The sequence below is a fragment of the Gymnodraco acuticeps genome, unplaced genomic scaffold, assembly GCF_902827175.1.
Source record: "Gymnodraco acuticeps unplaced genomic scaffold, fGymAcu1.1, whole genome shotgun sequence".
NCBI classification, from domain to species: Eukaryota; Metazoa; Chordata; class Actinopteri; order Perciformes; family Bathydraconidae; genus Gymnodraco; species Gymnodraco acuticeps.
Window position 1 is genome coordinate 1,314,140 of NW_022990558.1, and position 21,047 is coordinate 1,335,186.

The window sequence follows — 21,047 nt, forward strand, 5'->3', positions numbered from 1 at the left end:
TGAACGCATGTAAACATGCCACAGTAGAGGCACAAGATACAAATATGAAACTTAAAATGTGCATAATATGTCCTCTTTAAACATCTTTAAGCTCTTTCAAGTTACAGCTTTTAATGACAGCATATTTCTATAATTGGTCCTGAGGCGATACAAACATTTTCAATTAAGGGGTTGTGTCACTTTCAAATGTAAAGCAAAATTAAAAAAATTACTTTTTATTGAGACCATACCTCTTTTTATTTTTTCTCACTCAGATGAAGCTTGGACTTCTTGACATTCTGCCTACCATCCATTGTAGACCTCCAAAAGAGGTGAAGCAGTTGATGGACAGTAAAGGGGTGTTGAAAAAATTGATCTTTGATCCACTCATGGATGATCAGGAGTTTTGCAGTGAGGGTATTCAAAGACCCTATCAGTACTTAAAGCTCTACAGTCAGAATCAGAATCTGGATCGGTTTAAATACCAGGAAGGATCCATAATGGGAAATCACATTGATTGTGTCAATCTTTTTCTGTCAAACTGTGGAATGCAAGATCCATCTTGGGCAGAGTTGAAGAACTTCTCCTGGTTCCTCAATGTGCAACTGAAAGACTGTGAGAACTCCATTTTCTGTAATCCAGATTTTCTGGCTGACCAGCTTCCCGGTTTCAAAGGCTTCGTTGTGAAGTTTATGATCCGAATGGCAAAAGATTTTGCTACGCCATCTCTGAACACATCTGATGAAAGTTCCATGCTGCACATCAATAACAGTCTGGAAGATGACCTTCTTGCCCGTCTGACAATTCGCAAGCATTGGGAAAATGAGTCTCATCCATACATTTTCTTTAATGCAGACCGATTCTCAATGTCATTTCTGGGCTTTAATGTGCGGAAATGTCAGAGGCAAAACACATTCAATGCAGTTGATCCTCGAAGCAACAAAGTCCTGATAGAAGATGTGATGTCACAAAAACTTTTTGAAGACTTGGAACGGCAAACGATTTGTCTCACAGAAGACTTTGATCAGTTGCCCCGGGCAGACAAAATCAAAAGGATTTCGTGCGTTGTTGGTGCAGAGAAAGGAATAATGGACAGAACATTTGATCCAGACCCAACATATGAACTCACTGCTGACAATGTGATGAAGATGTTGGCAATACACATGAGATTCCGATGTGGAATTCCAGTTGTCATCATGGGAGAAACAGGCTGCGGTAAAACCAGATTAGTCCGTTTCCTTTGTGCTCTGCAGAGGGAGCAAAAACCTGTGGAAAACATGGTACTTGTCAAGGTTCATGGTGGAACAACAGCAGAGATGATCTACAGAAAAGTGAGAGAGGCAGAGATACTTGCTGTAAATAACCGAAGATCTCACAAACTAGACACCATTTTGTTCTTTGACGAAGGCAACACTACAGAGGCCCTTTTTGCCATCAAGGAAATCCTGTGTGACCAATCAATGAAAGGGGAACCTCTAAAAGCAGGCAGTGGCTTAAAAATAATTGCTGCATGTAATCCTTACAGGAAGCACTCACCTGAAATGGTTAAACGTTTGGAACGTGCTGGTTTAGGATACAGAGTGAAGGCAGATGAAACAGAAGACCGTCTTGGCAAAGTCCCCCTGAGGCAGCTGGTGTACAGAGTTCATCCTCTGCCACCAAGCATGGCTTCCTTGGTGTGGGACTTTGGTCAATTGAGTGATTCAACTGAACTCTCCTACATCAAACAGATTGTGCAGAAGCAACTCGAAGAACATCGGTTGCCAGCAGCCTGCAAGGACATCATTTCCAATGTGCTGGCAGCCTCGCAGGAATATATGCGTGGTCGGAAAGATGAGTGCAGTTTTGTGAGTCTCAGAGATGTGGAGAGGACTATGAAGGTGCTAGTTTGGTTTTACCAGCATAGCGAGGTCATTTTCAACAACTGCTCTCCCCTCAGTGCGGCTCATAAAACACTGAAGTGCTTGATTCTTTCAGTTGGGGTCTGCTACTACCCATCTCTGGTGGCCAAAGATGAGTACCTCTCCGTGATTTGTAGGTACTTTCCAGAGCCTTATTGCTCTTCAAAAGCATTGCAGCAAGAGATTTCAACCTGTCAAGACTTCTTCCTTCAGAACATACAGACAGGGAATACCATAGCCAAAAATATTGCTCTCAAAGAGAATGTGTTTCTCATGGTGGTTTGCATTGAGCTCAGGATCCCACTCTTTGTGGTTGGTAAGCCAGGCAGCTCAAAGTCGCTTGCTAAAACAGTGGTCGCTGATGCCATGCAAGGCCAGAACTCACACTGTAAACTATTCAAGAAACTCAAACAAGTTCATATGGTTTCCTTCCAGTGCAGTCCTCACTCAAGTCCAGAGGGAATCATAGGGACATTCAGGAACTGTGCCCGTTTCCAGAAGGACAAAAACATGGACGAGTATGTATCTGTGGTGGTCCTTGATGAGATAGGACTTGCAGAAGATTCTCCTAAGATGCCCCTGAAGACTCTTCACCCTCTCTTGGAGGATGGTTGCATTGACAACGACAAGCCAGATCCACACATGAAGGTTGGCTTTGTTGGAATTTCCAACTGGGCTCTTGACCCAGCAAAAATGAACAGAGGAATATTTGTGTCAAGATGTGATCCGAGTGAGGATGAACTTGTGGCAACTGCCAAGGGAATTTGCTCCTCCTCCAACCAAATTCTTCTGAAAATCAATCACCTGTTCCCATCTTTGGCAAAGGCATTCTTGAGTATCTGTAATGAGACAACAAAGAATCAGTTCTTTGGTCTAAGGGACTATTATAGCCTGGTCAAAATGCTCTTTGCCGTTGTCGATTCAACACAAGAAGAGCCAGATGGTGGACAGTTGGTTGAGGCCATCTTGCGTAACTTCAGTGGACAACCAGAGGATTTTGACCCTGTAATGTTCTTCCAAGAGGTTCTCCAGAACTTAACAGAAATTCCAAGACCAAGCACCTTGAAAATGGTGAAAAATAATCTTGACCATGACACCAACCATGTGAGCCGTTACCTCCTTTTGCTGACCACCAACAATGCAGCTCTCCATTTCCTTCAGCAACACATCTTCGCCAAAGGAGACTATCCACCTCCTGAAATAGTCTTTGGCTCAGGATTCCCGAAGGACCAGGAATATGCCCAAATCTGCCGTAACGTGAACCGTGTGAAGACTTGCATGGAGACCGGACGTACTGTCATCCTCCTCAACATGCAAAATCTTTACGAAAGCCTGTACGATGCCTTGAACCAGTACTACGTTTACCTCAGTAATCAGCAATATGTTGATCTTGGTCTTGGTTCCCACAGAGTCAAATGTCGTGTCCATACACACTTCAGACTGGTGGTGATAGAGGACCAGAAGAAGGTCTATGAGCACTTTCCCATGCCCCTCATCAACAGGCTTGAAAAACACAGGGTGGATAGGAGTACCGATCTGGAACCATGGCAACACAGGGTTCACCGCAAACTGAAGGAGTGGGTGAATGATTTCTCAGGTGAGGCCTCGCAATATTTCAAGTTGTCTGATATTTTCATTGGCCACCATGGAGATGCCTGTGCCAGTGCTCTCTTGCAAGCACTAGAAAGTAGAGCACAACAAGGTGAAGACAGTATAGTAAGACAACATCAACAAATTGATCAAGAAGACCTACTGGAAGGACAAGATCCAAACAAATCACATGGACCAAATGCCAACAAACAGAAAGAAGACCCTGATAAAGAGGATGGTCAGTTGGGTGATGCAATGGACATAGAGACTGAAGGAAAAGGGCAAGAAATTGAGTCAATGAAAAAGAACGATGATGAATCCACTGAGGTATGTGATGGTGAGAACAAAGTGATGTCTGAGCTTGAAGAACCGATGGAAACAGAAAACGCTGTTGAGTCTCCTGGAGAAAATGAGGAAGAAGAAGTCTTGGATTTAGCTAAATGTCTCTTGTTGAACTGTGCAACCCCGGACGCTGTTGTGAGGCTCAAGTCTTCAGAATTGGCAAACCAAGAGAAGGAGAAACTCCAGAGATTGTACTTCCAGCAACAGCATCATCACTGCCTTAGAGAATTCCTGAAAGATTTCCTGAACAAGCATGAGGGGTCCAGCAAGTTTCTAGAGGTAGGTTAGCACTACTGCTCCAAATTAGTTTTTATTATTTTTTTGCAATTTCTACAAATTCTACATAACTTTCCTCCTTGTGGTTTTGCATAGATAACTACATTCTCGGGCTTGCTAACCAGATCAGATGTCAGCATTTTAGCCAATGCTCTAGGACTACAAACTAACAGGATCCTCATGCTGTCACTCCACCAGTTTGACACTGAGATCTCCTTCTGCAACAATATAAGGTACCACATTTTCAGATAACCACAACATGGCCTTCTTTCAATTGGGATTTGATAAGTTTTTTAAAAGCTTTTTGTGGGGGGGGGGGTTTATCGAGGAACTCATTATTCTGACCTTAAGGGCTATATATGAGGCCCACTCCAAAAGCAACTTTTCCTGTATCTGAATCAAATGCACACATTGAAGCCACCAAGCGTGACAATAATAAAAACAGGATTACAAAAAGAACCGTCTTTTTAACAGTAACATTAAACTGGAATTACTTTACATCTTCAATTATTAATATATACAAAACATTTTTTTCACAAATATCCAACCTTCAAATTACCATGCTTAATCAACATTGTTCTGCACACTTAATAAAGAACAGTTAAAGGAACTACATGAGTAGTGACATTATCCTAATACCCTGCTTTTTATTGGTCGGGCGTACTACAATAGCTTAAAATATGTGTGTGGAAATCTCAGTTCATTTGTAGGGCTGTGCAATTATGGCCAAAAGTATGCTGTAAATCTCACAGTTAACAATTTAATCATAACCACATTCGGTGTTGATCATAACTCAGCTTTATGCACACACATAGCATGGTTCTTTTCTTTATTTTTTGTCTTTTAATCTTCTCTTACTCTACTCTTTCTGTGTCAGGGCCTTCCTCAAAGATGCTGACAACTCTCTTCATATCATGCTAATCCAGATGGACCTCGAGGAATCCCACTGCAGCGATGAGCTCATAGCATCAGCAAAGTAGGGTTCCATTTCAAGATTCAGATTGAAACATAACTATATGCAGGTTCAGACGATAAAAACAACATTACAGGCAATTCACGTGTGTTTATGATTTCATCTGCCTTCAGGTATTGCACCATGAATTACTTGATGACACTGGAGCATCAGACCTGCTGGGTGATTTTCATTGTGAGGGTTTCTAGGATCCCAAGTAAATCCCAGTACATTGGTTTCCAAGGAGGTGAGGACTTTATGGAATGTGGTCATTATTGCAGTTAAATTATTTGCTACTGTATTATACATGACTCATAACTAGATTAAAGTCATGTTTTGTCTCTTGCAAACAAAGGTGTCTGGCAGTCGGTGCATATTGATGACTTGAGGGATTCAGACGACATGAGCCGGAACCTGTTGGTTTTCTGTGGAACTCTCATTAGCAGCCTAGTTAACCCTGCACTTTCAGGTAGAAACTGTATAACCTTTGGGTATTAAATCTGTGTTTCATGTAGTCATTGTTCTCTATGCAATGTTTCACCGAAAATAAACAGTATTCTTGATCTTCAATAGAACATGATGAAGATGGAGAAACATTGAAGCAAAGGAAAGACCCCGAGGTTGGTACAATGTATATAATATGTTCCTCTAAAAAACTAATCTTATATTTGAATGTTGCTTAAATTTAACTCAATTATGTTTGTGTACAGGGAGATAGAGCCCATCTCGACAGCCTCTCCTTAGTGAGATCATGTATCCAAAAAGCTGTGGGTTTGATGAGGGAACCCGATGGTGTGACATCGCGAGGCATGCAGCGGATGCACATCCTTCTGACTCTTCTGAGAACTGATGAAGTGCAAATCGGAGGTAAACATAGTCATCAGAACATTTTATTTTTAGGTTATTACTATAGAGTTGAACAGAATGATTGGGTTTGTAGATCACTTTTGTGATTCATCATGTCTATTAGGCTCAGTCTAAAAACGTTCTATCGGAATTGTTTCTGATTGATGTCAACTTTGTATTTAGTTAAAGCCCACTTTCAGGAGGTGATGTTGAGTAGACTGGCAGAGGCTTTGGCACAGAGAGAAGAACTGATGCATTCTCCTAAGCAGTGGGTGAGCAGAGAAGCCCAGAAACGCCAGGCTCTACAGGAGGGTGGAACTTGGAGGTAAAGTTCATTAGCAATATAACTTGTAAAGAAAAGAGAACTGAACAAGGAAAAAGGGATTTGTTTTCGGCATGAATCAAACCACAGCTGATGAAATGTGGAACATTTTCTTGTTTCTAATAAACGGTTTGATCACGTTCTGCTTTCTTTTGTGTCTTCAACTGACAGACATACCCTGTGGCGCTGTCTGCAGTCCAGCGTGACTCCGATCTTGGCGAACATGTTGGAAGTTATGGACAGGTATGCAAATCTGGACTTGCTCTCTGGTGACAGGCTCAGCGAGGGCCTGATAAAGCTGTGGTTGGACATCCTGGCAGACTCACAGATTTTGGGTTTAACAACCGTCCAAAACCCAAGGTATTGTGGATTACGTCTTCTGTATAAGTCACAGAGTGAATTTAAGCAACACAAGGCTTCATTTTTCTTTGATTATCATATGTTCTAGTGAGTCAGACCAGGAGGTGCTTGTGCATCACTTCTTCCTGTTGGATGGTGAAGAAAAACCCTGTGCTGCCCCGTTCAGCTGGTGCATCAGAATGCACCTTGAAAGTTTGTGGGAAGAATCAGAATTCATGCCAGGTTTGCCTTTATCTTGGTTTTGTATACTATAGAACGTCTCTTATCAACAGTTTGGGTCTATGCCTACTTTCATTCAGTGCACTGCACCAGTACATTCACTTAGCCACCATTATAATGTTTGCATGTGTAAGCGTGATCTATTTTGAATTGTGTCAAATGTTTTGTTGTGGTTTTATGACTGTTTCTTAGTAAGAGAGGATGGCACAGGGAGGATTCTCCAGTTTGTGAGCTCCTTCACCAACAGCAGGCTGGGCAGTCACTTCCAGAAACTCTCAGAAGAAGAGAGATTGGAGTACGGCCAACACTTTCTACAAGACTTTCTGCTGCTCGCTTTGAAGATCAAGTCTACGGACGAACTGAGGGTATGGACATCTTGAGTCTAACATTTGGACAGACATGTTTTAGGGAACAGCCAGTAATATTCTTCCCTTTTACACAGGTGTTCACCAGGGCCATGTTGGGCTGTGTGTCCGAGCTTCAGACTTCTTTGGGTGCTGTCACTGAGCTCTCTCCTGCTTGGATAATGGCTGCTGCCAAACATTTTGCCCTGAGACTGGACACTCTCTGCCACATATTTCTGCTGCAGCCCCAGCTAGCCCACAATGTTCGAAAGCAGGGGGGAAAGAGGGAGCCGCCAGCAATGGTGAGAATACCCTTAAGGAATCTCTAGAACGTGACTCTTGTATTTATTTTTTTAAATAGGAAATTGTTTGGACACATAGGTTACGTACAAGAAAATAGTATTTCACATTCTGTCATTACCTCCAAATGTATTCCGTTTTTAATAAGATACCTCTAAAATAATTCCTTTCACCTTTTGCGTGGTTCCCAACCTTTTTCCTTAAGGGATCCCTTTTTTTAAATTCATTGAGTAAACTGACGATCCTTGACTAAGTGACCTAATAATTGTTATTATATGTTATATTCAATTCATAACAATACCAGTAATGAACATCTGACACTCTGACAGAGAGTAATAACACCAGGAAGTTTGTTCAAATTAAACAATTTGGATACATTTTGAGCAGTTCATTTCCTTTAAATATTGCAAATATTTAATTCATATTTTAAAGCCTAATTTTCTTTGTGAAATTCAATGTTGGTTTTCTTCTCAATAACGCCTGGCTTTTGTTCCATTAGCTATTGGGTTGTTTTATTGGCATGCTAATGCTGAACAGGCTGATTTTCAGGGAAAGAATGCTCTATTAATATAACTTGTGTTTAGGTCTTTACCGCGCCACTTTTCAATTAGATTTGTAGTTTAAATCTTACATAATAATCCAAACTTTAAAACTCACTATGTAATTCAGTTTTCTTCACATAAATGAATTACATTCTGAGATATAGGCCAATACATATGTGTGATTTAAAACATGTCAACTTGTCCTAATCTTTTATTGTATGTCTCTTTTTTCTTGCAGGTGGAGGATATTCTAGCTCTTGGTATGTGTGTTGAACAGACCAAACTGCTGACAGTAACGTCCCAGCAGGAGTGTGAGACCTTCGTGAGCAGGATGAAACTCCTGCAGCCGTGTCTGGACCGAGCGTTCGGTCAGAAATACAGAACCCTCTGCAGCCCCAGCTGTCTGCACCAACTGGACTCCATCAGGTGAGTGTGGTAAGATAAACAGTGAGGAGAAAACAAAGTTTGACTTTTTATTAATGACCTCATTCGCCCTTTCAGGTCACTGTGGCATGGGATGCTGGTTGTTGCATCTTTTATACAGCACATCATTTTTAAAGTGAATAAAAATGACTCAAGATTGGAAGAACTGGCTCTCAAACACTGCAACCTTCACCTGAACGTAAGTAAAATAGCTTTAGGCTCTGTGAATCATCTTGATATGACTGAAAAACAAATTGAAATGATATGACTGTTGGTGACTTGCGACATTTTAATAAGCAGATAAAAGCATAAACAATGACTTTTTTTATTATGAATTGACATTTGTTATTTGAAATAGCACCTGCACTTATTTAACCTGAAGGTTAATGTTAACACACTTGTTATTCTGTTTGCAAAGGCAGCCTTTATTTCAGGTGTTGTGGCAAGCCTCAGCTACTAAACACAGTATAAACCCCAACTAAAGCAACTTAGGAACCTAACAGGAATAGTAGAAATAAAATAATAACAAGTACCAAAAAGTATATTAAGGGACAAGAACAAAACATATTTGCAATAGCTGAACATTAAAAACAGAAACACTTTTTGTAGTTGTCAGCAGTCAGATTGTGGGAAAAAAGAAGACATGTATACGACTTCCTTTTCATATTTCCTAACAGTTGATGCAGGAGTCACCGGATGTAAAGAGTGTGGACACACTGCAGCAGCTGATCCGGATCCTCAACTGTTTTCACGATGAGTGTATGAGCAGGGACCTGAGGTCAGGATCTGCCTTTACAATTTATATTCTCTGTTTTGGTTTAGTTGAATGTATACCAATGAGCTTAAAATGTGACAAATTAGCCTATTATTTAACCACAGCTTCACTGTTCAATTCAATACAATACATACTTTTAATTTGCAATGTACAAAATAATCTTCTTAAAATAAAAATAAAGTTCTTATTTCAGAGTGCAACAGAGTGGTGCCGGAATGGTTCCTAACACCCGAACATGAGTTTGACCACTTCCGGTTACTTTGTCTCAAAGCAAACAGTTTAAAAAAAATGTTTTGCTGAGATTCCTGAAATAAGGTTTACTACTCATCACGACAAACATTAGCAGAGTTGAATTGATGTAATTCCTAACGTTAGCTTTTTACTTCTAGTGATAGCATTTAGGCTTCAAATATCATAACAGTGGGAATGATCTTGCTGAACAAAACTTGTAAGCATTTTAAATGTGTTTGCCAAATATTTTTGCAATAATCCAAATGGAACGGATAAATCCAATTGCATTTTGTCGAGTTAGCCCTTGCGATGCTACTGTAACTCCCTGGTTGGCTACATGAATACGTCATCACTGCAGCACTCAGTAATGATTTCTCATGATATGTTCTGCACAGGTTGGGCATGTCTTGCCCAGTTTGCCTGTCGGAGCTCAAAGAGCCGGCCGTCCTGCCCTGTCAGCACGTCTTCTGTTTGGCCTGTCTGCAACGCTGCATTCAGGAACACAGTTACTGTCCTAAATGCAGGACAGACCTGCCACCTAACTTCAAGCCGGCTGTTTCTCCCGGCGTCAAGTGAGTTCAGAAAAAGCACTCAGAAATGATAGGAAGGGAATCAGAATTCTCTTTCTCTTTTGAAGAATGGGTTATTTGAAATGCATGATTTTTTCTTTTAAGGTAATAAAAGAGATAATTATTATGAAATGAAACCCTGTAAAAATATGTGTATGAAAATAAATTCTAAATGATAGGCTAAGATTTTAGATGTAGGATGTGTAGAGCAGCTATTGGCTAACACGCTCATCATACCATCTGATTGTAATGATGTCATGTTATAGTTTTTAGAATGTAACAGTTGCACAATTTAGAAAAACATTTGACATGTGTTATGATTCGCTATATTAGAGGGAATAATACTCTTTGGAACATCCACATGCAAAATGTATTAAGATAATCATGGTGGGATTTATTTTTAAAGATGATCTGTGCCAAACAAGGATGTATATAAAGTCTGTAGAATGCCCTTTGAACACCAATACTTCCCTGAAACACCACAATAATTATTTCAGAATGATATTTTCAAATATTTGTCCTTTTCTTCATTTTGTGCTTACTGCAATTTTGATTGTGCACTAGTCCAATTTTGCAATTTCAGGACCATTTTTAAATAATCATGTAGCCATATGCATCAGTCTGAGACACAACTATGGCCACCTGATTCTATTGTCTGACAAATCTATCAGCTGTCAGCACCATTTTTATTTTCCTGGTTCAGGGCAGCACTTGCGCGGCAGGCAGCGATCAGGGACTGCTGTAACTCCTTCTTCCTGGAGGTGGTGTCCAGGTTCTGCCTGTCAGAGGGACAGACGCCCGGGGAGGGGGTGGTGGAGCTGCTCTTCTCCTTACTGGTCTCCGCCAACGGTCAGTGAGACAATAAGTCAATGATAATAATAACCAGATAACTGAAGATTCTGTGCTAACGAGGCATTTACTCTTCCTCGTTGTGCTGCAGGAGACGTGTACCGGACCAGAGAGCTCACTCCCTTCCTGGAGTGTGTGGACAACAGTCCAGTGGTGCGCTCTGTGCTGCCCAAACTGCTGCTGCAGTACAGGTGAGGGCATGGATCCAGTGAGCATGTGCAGGGAAATTACTCAAACCCTTTACTCAATCAAACGCAGTTACACAGCAAGTAAAATATAGTGTCTATATATAAGTATATGAAAAGTATTTCTTTTTTTTTATGTATTAAAAAACATTTGCCTGTTTCCGTAATTGAATCCCATTTATAATGCCAAAATCGACGATACCAATGGAAATGAAAATCTCCCAAATTCCAGCCTGTTGGATGATGGGTCATATGTATAGGGTTATTAAAGATAACTTTTTTAATGTAAGTTTAAAAACTATCTTTACTATCTTGGTAGAGTGATTAGTGAGAAATAGAGCCTGATTTAAAACATACATGCATTATAATGTAAAAAAAACCCAGACTAACACAATGTTGCTGTATATATATATATTAATTTTTTGAATGCACTACTATAGAAGATTCTTATGAGTGTAAAGTGGATGTTCACAAAAATAGGTTGTCCTATTTGTGATGCAAAAACATCAGGACTCTAGTTTTTTTCATTTAAAACGTTGAAGATTCTCGTAGTCAGAGATGATTTGAGACACACACTTAACACAACATGTCATTAACACACAGCCACATGAAGCTGTTACAAGTTTGACTTTTTGGAACTTTGCTCAAGTATAAGTGCCCCACATGTGTTCTTACTGTATCTACAATAACTGGTGGTGTATTCCTCAGTTTTGATCAGGTGAAGGCTCACATTCAGACCTACCTGAAGAATCTGGAGGAGAATCTCCTGAACAGAGAAGACCGTACTGAACTCTACCTGCTGTTTGTCAACTGCTTCCAGGTAAAACACTTAAAGTCTTTCATTGTCTTATTACTTTGTGACTTGTTTTTACCATGGATTTTCTGCAAAGCATTCATTAATACACAACCAGATACTGCACTTTTTGTTGAAAATGTTTACTTTTCTTCTCAGGACTCTCTGCTGTGCTCAGAAGCGAGAGAAGTGGAGCAGAGTGCAGAACAACAAAGACAGGCAGAGATCAGATTCCTGAGCAGCTTTGCCAAGAAAACAGACTCCGGACCGACAGCAGGACCCCGCAGAGTTCCTGCTCAACACGGCCCGGCTGAGGGTCAACCTGAGCACTGCTGCAGAGCTGCTAAAAGCTGTCGCAGCTCAAGGTCTGTAATGCTCAACTTTGTTTGGATACAATCACTGCAATGTTTCTATTTAGAGGAGTACAACATTACAAAAGGCCTTTGTCCACATATCACATTTCCTGGCAGAAAGGCCCTGGGCTGAGAACCCTCCCATCGCTTTTTTTTGTGTTTCTATGGAAACAATATCTCAACAATGTATCACCACTTTTATAAAACAGACTAGCCTGCTTCCTTGGATTTTATTATCTGTTTATGACACTTTACATTTGTTTGACATTGTTTTTTCACCATTACAACCAACCGGAAGATTCTTGCTCTCACACTTTGTATAAATGAGCTTTTTCCCGCTCAATCAAGCTGTAGAACGATGAGAAAGATTAAAGTAAACACTCACTGGTGGCAAGTTCAACATCCAGTCAGCCTGGCCGATCTGCTCCACTGGGCTTTTTCGGTCTTTGTTGAAAGACATGGCCAAAAACAAGCTTCTCCTCCCATTTTCTACAGTGAAGCCACTAGTGCTTTCTGAAAAGTAGAAATGTTTTCAACTGACAGCGCTTGGAGCAGACGTATCCAAAATTACAAAGCGCTTGGACACAGGCCTTAAGAGTTTGTATGTAACAAGTTTTGATGTTCTTTGTGAAATGCAGGCAGACCAAAGGACATGGAGGCTCAGTTCCTGCAGCAGGTGAAGGCGGTGTGTGAGGATGGAGGGAATGACTGGCACAGGGTGTACCTGCTCCGGGCCCTGAACAAATGCTCAGGTATGGACAGCATACTGTCGCTGCTGAACATCCCGGCCCGGAGGTGGCTCTTCCCTGCAGACCTCCTCCGACTTCAGGTAAAGATGTCTTATGCTGCGTTCACACTGGACGTGATGCGAATATTCGAAAGATCGTTTTGGTTATTTCTGTCCTTGACTATGGAGGATATAACAACTATTGCTGCTTTGTGCCTTCTGTGGAAGTCCTACAAACATAGCAACAAACGCCGTCGTGTCTGGGTTCTTATTCTCCTCCAAGCCAGCTCCTTTTTGTTGCGGCCCCGGTAGATATACAACATTGTATCGTACATTTCCATGAACCCACTCACAGCCACAACGATCATCTCTTCCATCTTTACAACTGATCAACAGCAGTACGTCAGAGGGAATCCCAACACTGATTGGCTTTCACGTGAACGCGTGACGTGAATTTGACGCTAGAAATGTTTTTTCTAACAAGGGCAGTTATTTGCTGTAGAAATGCAATTAAAGAGACTACAATTATTTGGTTTGGATGATAAAATGTCTGAAAATTATTATACATTTCGAACGCCATCATCACATCAGTGGTTCTGATAACACAAAATCAAAAGGTGGAACCTGAGGATTTTTCAAAAAATTAACAAGAAAAATATATAACAGTTAACTTATTATTAACTTGTCCATCAACTTATTTATGTACTAATAACTTCAGCTTTACTCATTGTATCAGTTAATGTAAAGCAAGCTTTCTTGAGAACCGAGTAGGATTTAATGTTAGCTTTTTAACCTAAATGAATAAGCTAATTAACTAAATACGTAATGTCACCATTGCATGGAACTAAATTGCTCTGTTTCCAACTATGACCTTCTCCCTTGTGTTGTAAACATTGGATCCATAAGCTGGAACTATTTACTGGGCTAAGTGTGACTGTTGACCTTGAAAGTAAAAACACTAAAATGTGATTTTTTTCTCACAGAAGGTAACGCCATCTAACATGGACCCGTTCCTGTGCTGCGGAGCTTCTTACAGAGCCGTGAGAGAAGCTGTGGGCCAGGTGCTGCTGGAAAACAGATCTGACAACTTGGTGACACAAATAAAGGTCAGATGAGTCCAAAGCTGGTAGAATCTACAGTTCAGATTATTTTTCAATGAGTTTATGGGCAATGATCCTGCTTCAGTGCAGTCTGTTATTTCCTATAATAACCACTAGAGGGCGGGAATAACTCTTTATTTAAACTATGTTCTTTATAAATGTTTAATAAATGTGCTAACTTTAATTTAGCTGCACGCATATATAAGGACCCTTTTTTGTAATCTCATGTCTCAAGTCAGTCAGATACCCCAATACACAATTTGAGGATAGTCTAAGCTTTCCAATAATATTTGTATTGTTTTAATCAAAATATTAAGCAAACAATTGCCAAATAACACAATAACTGTAACTGAGCCCCAATAATGAGAAAAGCCTTTAAAGTTGGCAGACAATTAAAAAATAATTAATATTATAGGGATATATATAATATCGTGGGATTGTACCACTTGCCACCAAGGACCAACAAATCATTTGTCTGTCAAAATGTACATTTATATTATTTATTTTACATTACATAGATTATTACTTTTTTTAATTACTTGGTGTTCTTTAATCACTTTAATAAATGTATGGACAATTTGTTTGTATAGTCATTATACAACCAGATAATAAACTAACAAATTAACTAACATTGATGATTCTTATATTACTATGTTTTTATTTATAATCTATTTATGCCCCATACTCCAATTATGAATTTCCACAGGAGGATTTTAGTTCTTGATTATAAAAAACCCCTCTTATAAATACTAATTACCACATTATAGTGTGTTATGAACTATTTATTAAAAGCTGCTTATAAATGTTAAATATGGGATTAAGTAAAGTGTTATCATACATGTATGTGTATAAATCAGTGTTCTTATCAATTGTTGAATCCCCAATCTGATCAGTAACCCTTCAGAAACCTGGTCAAATGACACTGCCAAATAACAATTCTTTATTTCAACAGTTTTTTTATTTAATTTGTTATCACGTTAATTGCCTCTATCTTCCACTCTTACATGTCTGTTGTGTTTTCTCTGTAGAAGCTGAGAGATCCTCAGATGGGCCTGCTGGCCTTGGCCTTGTACAGACAGGTCACCTGCCGCTACAAATGCCCTGATGCCCGTATGCTTCCCTCCCCACAGGTCACTATACGTCCTATCTAATGTCAATTGTGTCTATAATATATCTACTTTGTAACAAGTCGCTCAAATGAACTTACAGGAGTTGGCGGGACTGGAAGCTCTCCTGAAAAACGTCAAGTCAAAGGAGTTGAGGGAGTTCTGCACTGCGCTCCTGTCCAATCACATCGGTGGACCGGGCTCAGGTCTTCGCATCAGCAGTAATGTTTCTGCTCAGAGACAAAACCTCCTGGAGCTGCTGCTCCACCTGGACTCTGTGATGCTCAGTGGAAATATTCTACTGCTTCCTCTTCATCAGACAGCCTCCCAGCCTCAGAATGTCACAGTAAGACGTTTCTTATTTCATACCTAAAAGCCCAATCCACCAATCCTAATCTTTGTTTTTTTTAGCTGGGTTCATACTAGGCACTAGGTAAGGGTTAAAAGGTATTACATGTACTTTAAATAATAATACTTCAAATTAAAATGTCTAAAAATAACAAGTTCTGCAGTTACAATATTCCAAAGGTCTCTAGCAGTTCTCAAACCCAGAACAATCTGTAGTGTGTTTAACTTTCATTATAGAGAAGTGAAGAACTACGTTTTTCCATATGATTTATATATCACAATGTCATAAAAACACATCAATAGTGGTAATAGTTTACAGTTATCTGAATATTTTCGATTCAAGCACAGATCACAACAAATGTATGGTAATAGAAAAAAAATAATTACATTTCAAGAGCTGTAGTATAGGCAACATCTAAATCTAAATCTTAAAAACAAATTGTATGAACAATGATACATTTCCAGATATAAATTAAAGCTGAAAAATATGTTTCTTCATTATAATATACCATGTTTAAATTCCAAACTATTCGCACATTAATTTAGCTTAATTTTCCTCCAAGAACTCCTTTCTGCCAACCATGCCCGATGATCACACATCTGAAGTCCTTCAGTGGATGAAGGACAAGAGGTCACAGCTGTACTGTAAGCAAATTATATAAATTGAGGTTGTTTTTTGATTATCAATTCTATGAATTGTCTAAGAGTATGTATATATATTTTATTTTACATCATTCACAGATTGTACCAATGGGCATCCCTGGGTTGTGGACAAGGTATGAGCTGTTTTTGTATTCCTCTTGCCAAACATTCTTTAAGAATACAGAATTCAATAAATAATACATGTTATGCTTCTCTCACCTATCTAAGTGTGGCAAACCAGTGGTTACAGCTAAATGTAACACGTGTGGGGTTCTAATTGGTGGGGATAATCACAACCCAGTGGATGGATTTACAGCAAGACAAAGGTATTATTCTCTACAGTCTTTGTGACAGTATATTTTACAATTATATGAGTTTTATTTAGGGGTGCCACAATATCTTCTTTTTTTTTATAATTCATGTATTACTAACAATACTCTTACGATAATAATCCAGCTACTCTAAACCATTTCTGTTTCTTTCTTCTCTTTTTTTATCTCTCAATTTACCTGGTTGTCTTTTCACTATTTTATGCTTTTGTAACAGTCTCTCTCTTCTACGGCCCAAAACAAATTTACCATTTGGAGAAAGCTTCAGAAACGGTGCAAATATAAAACGTAACCCTGCCAAAACACATACAAATGAGGAAACTTTTTCACCAACTTGATGTAACATGCGCAGCATTTACTAAAAGCGCTGCATAGACAAAACACTGCAAATAGAAAACGAGCAAGAAGCTTAAAACACAACGGAAACAGGGACACTGGTCCCAGCACAGAGCTGCACAGAGCTGGGACCAGACACTTGTTGACGTTCTGGGATTATAAGGTTGGCCAACAATCATTGTCACAGGATACTTACATTAAATGTAAGTTTTATTGGCTTATTTGAACAATTTTATCACATCCTTACTTCCAATATTATTGTAGGTAGTGTAAGCTACTGTATCTAGCTAACGTAGCTAATTTATGAAACTAACTGTGCCAACAGTAACAGTTGGCCAACTTCATAATTCCCAGTTGTCAACAAACGCTCCGGTCCCAGCAGTGTGCATCACTTTTTAGTTACGGTGTGTTTTGAGCTCTTGGAGCGTTTTGTATTGGCAGCATTTTCTTAAACGCTTTTAGTAAATGCTGCATTTGTTTCGTGAAGTTGGTGGAGATGTTTCTTAATTTGCATGTGTTTTGGCACACTTGTGCTTTCATATTTGCATCGTTTTTTAAACTGCAGCGCGTCTATCCTAATTGAAATGTACTGGGCCGTTGTAGTGCATTTGCACCTGTCGGCCACCGTACTCTCCTTCTCCCTGCACTCATATTTTATTTATTTGTGGGATTTATTGGCTAAAAAGAGACAAAATGCACAAAGTCAAGGTAACTTTGAAAAAAATATAAAATTCAGGATTTATTTGGCCACATTGATTGTGTAATGAAAAACTCCTATTGTGACAGCCCTAGGTGTATTTCACTTTACTAATGTTCCTTGTTGTGTGTGTATAAAGTGTCACAGATCAAACTCGGACAGGACACATATTAGGAAGGGCTCACCAGAGGTCTGAAGCCCCCGAGAGACAGATGACCAGCGCTCAGTCCTGCATCCTGCGGCTGCTCACACACCTCGCCATGCTTCAGGGCTCCATCAAAAACAACCAAGTGAGACTTCAGTTCAATTTGCACAAAATGTTGAATATCAGTGGTGTTAAATAAATGGCACAGTATAATAATACTCCTGTGGGTTTAATGTGGTTATTGAAGGGAGTTGGTGACATGATCCACCCCAGGCCCTCTGATGTTTCCAGCTTCCTGTGGGAGCACCTTGAGAAGGACATGGATGTGTTGGGGCAGACTCTGGATCAGAACATGGACAACACAGTTGTCACAGTTCATCTGATTCTCAATACCTGCACAGGATTCACTACAGGTGATGTTACAACTACTTTCAACTTGTTGCTCTTAAAAAAACAAAAAAACATATAATCTTACTTTGTTATTTTCTGATGATAGGTTCCCGTGGAGCAACACAGGATCTGTCCTCCAGACAAGGACGGCAACAGTGGGAGAAGTTTGTCTGTGTTTCTGCCATCAACCCCGTTCTTCATGTAAGGATTACATGTTATTTAAAACCAGTGCATTGATCCTTTACAAGGTTGTAACTGGAATCAATCCCCAGGATATAGGTTTGTTCTCCTTCAGGAAAATGTGAGTGTCAAACACTTCATTTCCTATATTCTGGAAATTGTATTACGAACAAATTATCGAAATATATTTATTTAGGTAACGGAAAACTAGGGATGCTCCGATCGATCGGCCGCCGATCATTATCGGCCGATATTCACTCTTAATAGTTTGATCGGTGCTCTCTATAAATGCCGATCAGGAAAGCCGATCAGATGGCGCAAAATACACAAGACTTTTCTCAGTGCGTGGCAAAACAAGCTCGCCAAAATGGCTTCACCAGTCTGGCAGTTTTTCAAGGTGTCCTAAAAAGACAATAAAATAGCTATATGCAACGTGTGTGAAGCAGAAAGAGAGAGAGAGATCAGAGATCACGATCAGCTGACGGAGACACGCAGCTCTACCGGATCACAGCCGCAGCTTCGCCCGCTGCCTGTGACAGACCGGTGAGCGAAGCAAAACACACACTTGTTAGTTCAGTTAGAACTAACACACTTGGCTATTTTATCTAGCCTACCTCTGGAACATCCTAAACTACTGTAGTTATATGTTTATTCTTCACTGTCGGGTCCCTCATTACTGGATCAGCGAGCTGCATGAGTCTGATACTGACGGGCTGTCAGGAGAGAGAGAGAGAGAGAGAGAGAGAGAGAGAGGCTCCGTTTATTTCTCCCGTGTTATTATTCAAAGTTAATGTAAACTTTTGAATGATGTACTTAATCTACTATAAGTAGTTTGTTTGAATGTAATAATTATGTTTTCTGTTGTTTGTGGAAGCGCATCATTTATTGAAAAATGAAACTGAACTTTTCGATCTGTTACGATTATAAACTGAAGCAATATAAAAATGATTCCGGTGATCGGCCCCAAAAACCCTGATCGGAGCATCCCTACTGAAAACACTTCATTCATGAATGTTGCACTTATTCACATTAATAATATATACAATTTATTAGCTCATGTGATATAGCAAGATTTGAGTTAATATTTAAACTTTCTGCACTGTTCTCTGAAAATATATAATATTTCTTATTTTATTTTTACAAAGAGAGTAAAGAAATTACATTTCAGGAAAAAGGTTGTAATATAATGCTAATAAAACCCTCATTAAATGATAATAAAAGTTCAGCAAAACGGTTGTAATAATACGATAATGAAAGACAAAATATAATTAGAATATAGAAGCTTATTCTTTAAAATATTTGTATGAAGATTTTGGGGGGGGCATATTTGTATATTGACCTGACATGATGCCACCTGTCTGTTTTCAGGATTTGAAGAAGAAACTGTCTGAAACTCAGAACAGAATCAGTGCTGATGACGGTCTCGCTGGAAACCCCCTGAGGATTCTCCTCTTCAAGGACCCCTCCGACATGCTGACCCTCCCCTCCGACTGCCCGACACACCGCTCCTCCTTCTGGACTATTCCACAGACGCTGACAGTGAAGCGCTTCTCTCAGTTGGTGGAGGAGGCACAGGGACGCAGCCCCCTCCTCCTGCTGAGCCTCTTCATCACCAAGGTAGTCATCATGAAATATGGGCCAAAGACTGGGGGCACAGTGAACTCTAATTAAGATTAATTTTTTTTTTTTTTAAGGGAAATTAAGTTAATGAGAATAACGTAACAATGTTAGGAAAGGTTGTAATATTATGACAGTAAAGCTGTGATTTAATTGAAGTTTCACAAACAAATTATCAACCTATTTTTTATAACTTTTTTCTAGTCATACTATTTTTATTTTTATTTATTATAATTAATTATAATTTCTTCCCCAAAATGTCTTGGATCTGAGAGACCCAACCAACAAGAGCTTCACATTTCAGAGTAACAGGAGGAGATGACCAGGGGCCTTATTTATAAAGCCGTGCGTAGGATTCACGTGGGAAGGTTGCTTACGTAGTAGAACTCCAAAAATAGGTACAGAAATGTTCCAACATTTTCCGATTCACCAAACATTGCGTACCGGCGAGGAAAGTGCGTACAGCACTTCCTACGCCGGTTTCCCTTTATAAATCACAATCGACTCGAAATGCGGTGCAGCTTTTGCGGGCTTCACGTAACGCCCATATTTGCCTATAAATAGTCAAAGAAACGCCCATTCATTCATTTTGACTGACTTTATGAAGAAGATCGCAGGAAATGACGACAGAACAGCTAAAAAAGACATCTCAGATTTTGGTTATTTTGGGGAGGTGGAGATAAATCATATTGTTTGGTGGATGCCGTTTGATCCAGAGTAGCAGCATGGAGGTCGGATCGTCAACAAAATAAATAAATAAGTGGTCCGAAAAAGGTTCATGACAAAATAAATACACATAGCCTTCCTCAGGCAGCGTGTTTGTAGCGGGGACAGGAGACCCCCCCCCCCCCTTGATGAGAGACTGTAAGAAATGATCGGGGAATCCCTCCGGAGTGGAGTCATGACGACTGGATCTGAATTATGTTTTCGTATTTGGTGGTTTGTGTCCCAGCTGTCGATCAGCTGTGCGCAGCGTCTCCACTGCAGCCTGTGCAAAACCATGCTCGTATCTACAACCTATAGAAATGCAACACGGCGTCAGTTTAGACGTAATTCTGTCCTCCTGCTTACCGCATCATTTATGAGAAAACATTTCATAACATTAACACAACATATTCAAGGTGGTTTTAAATAACATATCCGTATTTATTTATTTCTCCAAGTTATGTGTTTGTGTGCACTGAGGAGTCTCAAACAGGCGTTTGTTTAATAATTTTAAGATTGGCTTTAATCAATGTTTGAAAGTGAATTCTTCATATATGATAAATGAGAGGTAACA

At 39.7% G+C, this 21,047-nt stretch overlaps 1 protein-coding gene across 1 annotated transcript in view; it reads left to right on the forward strand.

Annotated features, from left to right (window-relative positions):
* Positions 1–21,047, forward strand: part of rnf213b (ring finger protein 213b) — a 44,572-nt gene that overhangs the window by 17,497 nt on the left and 6,028 nt on the right. The window contains 32 exon segments of the mRNA XM_034227485.1: positions 255–4,091; positions 4,185–4,321; positions 4,966–5,064; positions 5,175–5,287; positions 5,396–5,509; positions 5,614–5,660; positions 5,751–5,907; positions 6,070–6,211; positions 6,380–6,568; positions 6,657–6,790; positions 6,980–7,152; positions 7,230–7,433; positions 8,212–8,399; positions 8,475–8,595; positions 9,074–9,174; positions 9,798–9,974; positions 10,675–10,820; positions 10,912–11,011; positions 11,714–11,825; positions 11,958–12,047; positions 12,049–12,163; positions 12,790–12,980; positions 13,862–13,984; positions 15,007–15,108; positions 15,188–15,430; positions 15,996–16,077; positions 16,174–16,208; positions 16,303–16,400; positions 17,576–17,726; positions 17,829–17,994; positions 18,078–18,172; positions 19,520–19,768. Of these exon segments, the coding sequence (XP_034083376.1) occupies positions 255–4,091; positions 4,185–4,321; positions 4,966–5,064; positions 5,175–5,287; positions 5,396–5,509; positions 5,614–5,660; positions 5,751–5,907; positions 6,070–6,211; positions 6,380–6,568; positions 6,657–6,790; positions 6,980–7,152; positions 7,230–7,433; positions 8,212–8,399; positions 8,475–8,595; positions 9,074–9,174; positions 9,798–9,974; positions 10,675–10,820; positions 10,912–11,011; positions 11,714–11,825; positions 11,958–12,047; positions 12,049–12,163; positions 12,790–12,980; positions 13,862–13,984; positions 15,007–15,108; positions 15,188–15,430; positions 15,996–16,077; positions 16,174–16,208; positions 16,303–16,400; positions 17,576–17,726; positions 17,829–17,994; positions 18,078–18,172; positions 19,520–19,768 (8,031 nt within the window).